Here is an 8,298-nt window from a genome sequence, read left to right on the forward strand (position 1 = left end):
AGAATATAAGAACTCTTTTCTTAAAATTTAAATAAAATAACTGTATTCTATTATAAAACAGTCTGAAATATATTTTAATTTTGATCAAAGTTATCATTATAATTCCAAAATTTTGAAAAGACTTTTTACCCTCTACGTTATTTGATATTGTATTTTATAGGTAAATATATTGTCCACCTGAACATAAAAAATATTGTATAAGTATAAATAATAATGTGTTCACGCACTATAACAAAAAACAATATTTAATGACATTAAATATTAGTTAAGTGCATTAGTATCAATGTCGCCAAAGGTTTCAAGAATATATACAAAGATTGTCGATTGCTGCTAAAAATACATGATTAATTATCGTCAATGATCATTTTTATCGTAGTGACCTGAACATATATATACCTATAAAATAAATTATTAAATAGTTTAATGTAAAAGAGACTCCATAAATTCTAATATTGTAACAATAATTTCGATCAAACGTATGTAATCTTCTAGCTCCGCCCCTTTCTATTTCCATATTTTACTTGGCGTGTAATTTTAGCAACTCCCATTATTTTAACCGCAGTGGAACGTCGAATTGTCTAGCTCACAGTTTACATAACTTAACCATGGTTAAGCTCCACTTTTTATCACCCCTTTATATACAAACCGATCATCACCGCCTGAACTTCAAATCGCCACCACTTTTTCAACTAGCAATGATCGGAGAAAGAAGTCGCCGGATTCCGACGGTTGATGTTCCGCCGTGGTCGTACTCCGATGATCAAACGGCGAACATGCAGTTCATGTTAAGCCCTAGTACAAATTCCATTTCTACCCCTAATAATTTCAATTTCAGTAACTTTATTGTTGAAGATGATTATCCTCTGTTTTGTAACGATGCTGAAGATATCGATGAATTTGAGTTGGAAAATCGTGAAATTGAACTTCCTGTTGATGTTTACGCTTGCGATAATTTTAGGATGTATGAATTTAAAGTGAGGAGATGTGGACGTGGTAGGTCACACGATTGGACGGAATGTCCGTACGTTCATCCCGGTGAGAAAGCTCGCCGGAGAGATCCACGGAAGTTTCATTATTCCGGTACTGCATGCCCGGAATTTCGTAAAGGAAATTGTAACAGAGGTGATAGTTGTGAATACGCACACGGTGTATTTGAGTGTTGGTTACACCCAGGTCGCTATCGTACGCAGCCTTGTAAAGATGGTGGTAACTGTAAACGAAGAGTTTGTTTCTTCGCTCACTCGCCTGAGCAACTCAGAGTACTGGGACCGGGTTCGGGTTCGAGTCCGGGTCCGGGTTCAGATTCGCCTCGACGGTATGTTAAAGGTTTGCATTTTGTTTCATCGCCTGAATCGAGTTCGCCGCCGTCGGAGTCACCACCTATGTCTCCGATGACGGCGAACTCGTTTACCTCACTGAGTCGATCCGTCGGATCGAACTCGGTGAGTGAAGTAATGGCTTCACTGCGTCAGCTACAGTTAAACAGGTTGAATTCCATGCCTTCATCATCATGGAACGTACAAATGGGTTCACCTGTATTCGGGTCACCTAGACGACCCGTTATACGACCCGGATTTTGTAGCTTACCCGCAACTCCATCTGGAGATCCGACCCGACCCGGAAACCGATGTTTCGATTTATGGGAAAATGAAGAAGAACCTGTTATGGAGAGAGTTGAATCAGGAAGAGATTTAAGGGTGAAAATGTTTGAGAGGCTAAGCAAAGAGAACCCACTCGATGATCCGGAAAACCCAAACCCGAATATCAATTCGGGTTCGGGTTTAAATCCGGATGTCGGGTGGGTTTCGGATCTGATCCAGTAAATGGTGGGTCTTTTTTTTTGTGGTTTTACTCATTTTGGAAGCTAAAATTGAAGGATATTATTATGTAATATTATATATGGGGAATTATGTTTGGTTGTAAATGGGAAAGTGAAAATTTAGGAAGTTTTTTTTTTTTTAGGAATTTTAGGTAACTATTATTATTATTACAAAAAAAAAAAAATACCCCAATCTTTAGAAGGATTTTTTTTTAATTTATAAATGTTTAGCCAAAAATGGCAAAAGTAAAGATGGGGTGTAGTAATTTTGTTTTTGATATTTGAAGAAAGACAAATTGTAATCCTTTTAATGTATATATATATATTTGTAATGTTATTTTTATTATTGTTATTGTTTGTTTTTAAGTTTCATATTTATTAAGCTAGAGTAATACAAGTGTTGTGAGTTGCGGGTTTATCATAAAATAACTGTTATATACTTTCGAGATAGAGGTCAGGTCTGTGGATTCTCTAGTTGCTATGATATTTATTTTATGGAACGATAATGGATACGTTATTGTTATTGTTGTCGCCGAGTAAAGGATTTATCGAAATTTATTGCACTATCTTTAATATAATTAGATTTGAATGTGTTTTTACAATTTTTTAGATTATACTTTGTAGAACTACAACAAGGTTTTTGAGTTGTATTAGTCTGAGAATACGTGACATGTTTTTGGTATACATTTGCATAATTGAATCATAGTTAAGAGCACACTTTTTCCGTTAATATATAATTTAATTAAGATTAATTTTGGCATGTATTTTAAACATTTAGTTAATTAAATTAAATGAATATTTAGGAAAAGACAATGTAGTACGTACTCTTTTGTCATATTTGATTTTTTAGAGGCTGTAAATGTTGTACGTATTCACAAGTATGATGCCAAGTGTAAGTCATGCCCTAAATATAAAGACTATCAAATCGATCGTTTGGTAGGTGAGATAAAAATAATAATTTTGAAATATAATGTTAATTTATATTAAAATAAAATAATAGATTTATTAAATTTCATATTAAAAATGGATTAGCTAATTCTATAAAACATTTTGTTTGATAAAATTAGTTTTATCTATCTTTATCTCATCGATCAAACGACTCGTTTCACATAATGGAGTTGCCAAAATGTGTGGAATTTTCTTCTGGTACATTTTTGTTTAGTTTGCTAAGGGTGTTTCGACAGAAAAGGCAAAAAAAAAAAAAGAGAGTAGAAGAAGCAACTATAGGCCATTATTAAAGTCATAAATACTGTAGTTTGATATGATCTAAAGAAAATTTTATAATGTCTTTAATGTATTCGATATTAATTGTTTGAGATTTTTTTATATTTTATAAAAATAAATCAAAATAGATAAGTGTAGGGGGTTATGCAACGGGCTACAAAGTAATTTTCTTCATAAGAGATGGATAAACGATAAAAGATCTGGTATGTGGCGCCAGTCTTTTGACTTGTCATTCAAAAATAGGAAATTTGTGTTTAATTTTCACGAGAAGAAATGAATTGAAATATCGCATAATAAAATATCAATTGTGTGAAATTTGTGATTAGAAATTTCAACGGTCCTTGATTAGCTTACGTCTCTTATCATGTCACCATATGTTTCTGGTACTTTTTTCGTTTTAATTTATGACCTTTATCATCATTATCACTGTCAATCATCAATAATGATCACGCTAGTACACTTTAATTTGAAGCTTCATTACCACAATCAAATTATAGACAACTATCAACAATCGCCTTCATTTATGATAATCAACTATTAATAACAACCAACAATCGTCTTTATTACCACAATCAATTATTGATAAAGAGCAATAAATCATTTTCAACATAACAAACCGTACAAGATTTATTAAAGTCGACAATTGAATTTAGAAATATGTTTCGATATAAATTTCTTTCTAAGAGGTGAAATAGAATAAATTCGATCTATTAGACATTATAATCGTACTCTAGTACCATATTATATGACCAATAATTGTACTATTTTTTAGAGGTGTGATGACAAGTGTACATATTACTCTAATAAGTGAGATGATAGGACAAATAAATTTTTGGGACACAATGACATTTGCCATATTTTGGGGATTTTCTTCTGATGATGTTTCGCTAAGTATGTTTTGTCATAATATGCAAAGAGATACAAGCAACAAAGGCTATAATTGGTGTCAGAGCTAATATGGTCTCACATGGTCCTTGATAGCTTATGTAATTACGTTACTTTTTCGATATATCGATTCTTGGTAGACAAGGCTGGTTTAGATTGAGAAGCTCACCTTTTGGTTTGGGGTTGCAGTTTTCTCTTTCTGTCAGAAAACGGGCTTTGCTTTTGGCAAAACATCGGGAGGGAGTGCTACTGCTTCCTTAATTCATCAATTTCCATCTATGAAAGTGATTCAATTCGGTATCTTACGTACGAATTCATATTATCAACGTGGATCTTAGCCCCTTTCTTTGTTGTTTTCCCGTAAAATGAACAAAAAAAGGAATGCCTTTGAGTGAGAGCAGAATAGCTTCTCGGAGTCCATCGATTCATTCCCGATCCCGTCCCGTTCTCTCACCAGCTTGAATAACTTATTTTCCTTCTCAACTCAAGGTGATCTAAATATCATATCTACGACCCTCACCTCCCCAGAAAGCGTCTTCGTTTCGCATACGTATATTTATTTATTCATTTAAAAAAAATTAGAGGTTATTTGGTTAGGTATAAATTATTTTAAGATTAGTTATCCTACCATGTATATGAGATAATTATTCTCATTACTATGGTATAAATGATGAGATAAATTATCTTAGATACGAAAATCAAACAAAACAGTAAAATTTTATCTTATGACTATTTTTAATTCCTCACGCCAAATGACGTGTTTACTTACGGATCCAAAGTGGGACAGCTTGAAAGTCATCTGAAATCAAATTAACGTGCATAACAGATATTTATTTCATCCAACTTTAAGTGTACATAAATTAACATTCAAATTTGTATAAAGTTAAATAAATAGACGATACATTCTTTCTAATAAGGAAAGGAAAAATTATGACTGATATGGATTTTTCTTTTACCTAATTTATCGATCATCATAATACCTCATAATCTTAAATGTAGATACAAAGATGATGGTAATTTGATATATTTTTATTTAATTTTTGTTCTAGTTTACTTTGATTTAACTATTCTTAGGAATCTCCATTATCATTAATTATAATTAAAATATTATCATTTACTATCATAAAAAGTTTCTATCGTGTGATTATTATCGATCACCGTCATAAATAGCTAGTACCCATAATCACTATTAATACCATTACAATTTACTATTTACTATACCTACTAGTATTAGCAATCGCTATCACTATTTTTCACCATTACTTATTATATTATTCCTCTTAATTTTATATTTTGAATTAAGTTGTGCATTAAAATTTAAATATTCATTTGAATATAATGATATTGTAAAAAAATGTCAACTTGTGGACCCAACACAATCCAATAGATAAGGTATTTCTGTTGTGTGATGTTGGAACACACTATTAAATGCATACTTCTTTTGTTCGGTATTATTTCATGTTACGTTTTTTGAAAGTTAATTTAATTAATTTTTAAAGTTAAATTATATCACATTAATTTAATATTCTAAATAAAAAAATTAGACATTTAAAACTATATAAAAAGTACTATTCAATTTCTTGCATATTAATATGATGAAAAAATATATCTTAAAATATTAGTTAAAGTTTTTATAGTTTAACTCCAAAATAGGTACGATGATAAATAATACCGGGCGAAAGGAGAATTCATTCCGCCATTATTAATTGTCATACTTTTTATTTCCAGAGTCAAATTATAATAACTTTGACTGACAATTTGTAATATATATTTTTTATCATATTGATATGCAAAAAACTACAATGTGTAGTATTTTTCGTATAATTATTATGTATCTAAATTTTTTATTTAGAATATTGAATTAATTAATCTAATTTAAATTTTAAAAATTAATTAAATTGATTGATTTTACGAGAACGTAACATGATAAATTAAAGTGGACGAATGGCGTATAAAGTCTTTATCATATCCTAATCCTTTTGGACTTAAAACTTACATTATTATTTAAATTAAATGATCCTTTTGAAATCCGATATAAGAATAAAATTATGTAGTAAAATTAATAGTTAACTTTGATTTAATTTATTAAGTAAGTTCCTTTTTTTAATCTACAAAGATTACCTCACTAATATGTAATTTGACTTGGTAGCTCATCAATATGATGTTGACAACCATGACTTTGCCCAATATATATATTTTTTAATTATGTGTTTTAGGAATTTGTCTTCTAAATTAATGACCAATATATATTTTTTTAATTATGTATATAGTTGATATTCGTTGATTATGACAATAATACAATTTCATCGAGGCTTTACTAACACAATTAATTATCAGTACAATTAACAATTATTTTCATTATCATAATCAATTATCGATAATAACTGACAATCACCTTTATCATTATAATTAATTACAGATTAATAACGAGGGATGATCACATTCAACTATCACAATTACATAATTTTATTAGGGACTGACGATTTATATAGTCAAAATCAATGAAAATATTCACTTTAACTAGCTTGAAGAATATATAGTTATTTCACTTTGTATTTTGGTTAAAATATTTTTTTTAAAAAGGTAACATAGAATAATTCGATTTATCAAATCATGATAAACTTACTCTAACAACACATTATTGTATTATTTTCTTAAAGTGAAATGACAAAGTGTATGTAGGTAAATATCATTAGTTCACGATTCATGATTCACGATTAACAACGTGATGAATAAATTTATCACGCTTTAAAAAATTTATGTTATAAAAATTAAATAAATAGAAACAAGTATCAAATTAGCTAAAGAAATTTCTTTCAATTGCTTGTTGTTATCATCACCATCATCATCAATAAAACACCATCATAATCATTCAACTAAAGTGACCTCAACTTTAAATAAAGAAGGTAAATGGATATTTCACTATCATTTTAATTACCAAAAATTCAATATTAAAAAAAAACAATTATAAATAATAATATTATATAACAAAAATTTTGATAACAATCTAAAATAAATGGTCAAATAAGAAATGAACGGATTATTGACCCTTCCAAAATTATTTGGGCTAAAAAGTAAATTATAATCATAACCTATCAATTCTTATTAAGTTTTAATTTACATATTTATAATTTTTAACACCTATAATATATTGTATATTGGTAGAAGGCTAAATAGATTGTATGAAATAAATACACATAAATATATTTTATATATATTAAAGAGATACTTATTGGAGGTTTAATTTTTATAAGACTACTCGAATTAAGAAAATTAAGGAAAGTGATAGATATATCTTTGAATTATCGTAAATAATATGTAAATATCCTTTATTTTACTTTTGATACATTGGTGTCCTTACAGTCCAAAAACTAGAGCATATACCTTTTATACTAACGAACATACATGTGTCATAATCTTATAAATCGAACCGACATTTATCTACGGATAAGATTGTGTCACGTGTTCCTATTTAGTTATCTGTTGGATTGAAGAACATATATGCTCTAATTTTTGGACGGTAAGGGCAAAAACATCTCAAAAGTATGATGAAAGGTATTTACATACTATTTATGATAGTTCATGGATATATTTATCTTTTTTCCCAAAAATTAATTACAAATCTATATGTCACAAATCATTTCTAGCAACAAAAAAAATATAGTTATTATTTTGATGTGTGTATAGTCGATATTGATTTTTTCTTTTACATGATTAATTTTTAATTTTTTTTAAAATCTTTTTAGTGAAGATTCTAGTTATGATCTCGTCATTATATATATATATATATATATATATATATATATATATATATATATATATATATATATATATATATATATATATATATATATATATAATTAGCAACTCCACTAAGATTAGGTACATGCCAAAAAACTTTAATTAAGTTGTTGAAGAATTGATGCAAAAGCAATATATTTTTTAATTCCACTTGGACTCTACTTTTTTTTCCTGGTGAGTTAGTCTTAAGCTTTTTGTGTTTTAGTTTAGCTAAAAATATTATTTCAATTGTGTTATATCATAGTCTTTCACTTATTTCATAAAATTCTAACTTAAAAAAATCCATTTCTACTTAGTAATGAGTTATCTAAATCTAATAAAGGATATCCAGTAAGGATCGAGATAATTATGATTTTTGTGATATATTATTAATTTTATCACGATAATTATAAGATGTTGAAATGATAAAATAAGTTTGACTTTTCTCATCGATAGATGGTGAATTGTATTTATGACATAAAGTCAAGACTTTTAAATCTTAGATGCTATTTGAAAGTGAATATAATTGTGTTAGACTTTATCGTGATCGATATGATAATGGTTGAATTTGTCTTAAATAGCACATTTGT

General features: G+C 28.5%; 1 protein-coding gene across 1 annotated transcript; it reads left to right on the plus strand.

Annotated features, from left to right (window-relative positions):
* Positions 1-288: 288 nt before the first annotated feature.
* LOC101263489 (zinc finger CCCH domain-containing protein 20) lies at positions 289-2,171 on the plus strand. Its single transcript, XM_004251602.5, has one exon. The coding sequence runs from the start codon at positions 606-608 to the stop codon at positions 1,821-1,823; it is 1,218 nt and encodes a 405-aa protein (XP_004251650.1). The 5' UTR covers positions 289-605; the 3' UTR covers positions 1,824-2,171.
* The last annotated feature ends 6,127 nt before the right edge of the window (positions 2,172-8,298 follow it).

The sequence above is a fragment of the Solanum lycopersicum genome, chromosome 12, assembly GCF_036512215.1.
Source record: "Solanum lycopersicum chromosome 12, SLM_r2.1".
NCBI lineage: Eukaryota > Viridiplantae > Streptophyta > Magnoliopsida > Solanales > Solanaceae > Solanum > Solanum lycopersicum.

Coding starts and splice junctions, on each gene's coding strand:
- LOC101263489 (XM_004251602.5), top strand. CDS start 606: ATGGTTAAGCTCCACTTTTTATCACCCCTTTATATACAAACCGATCAT.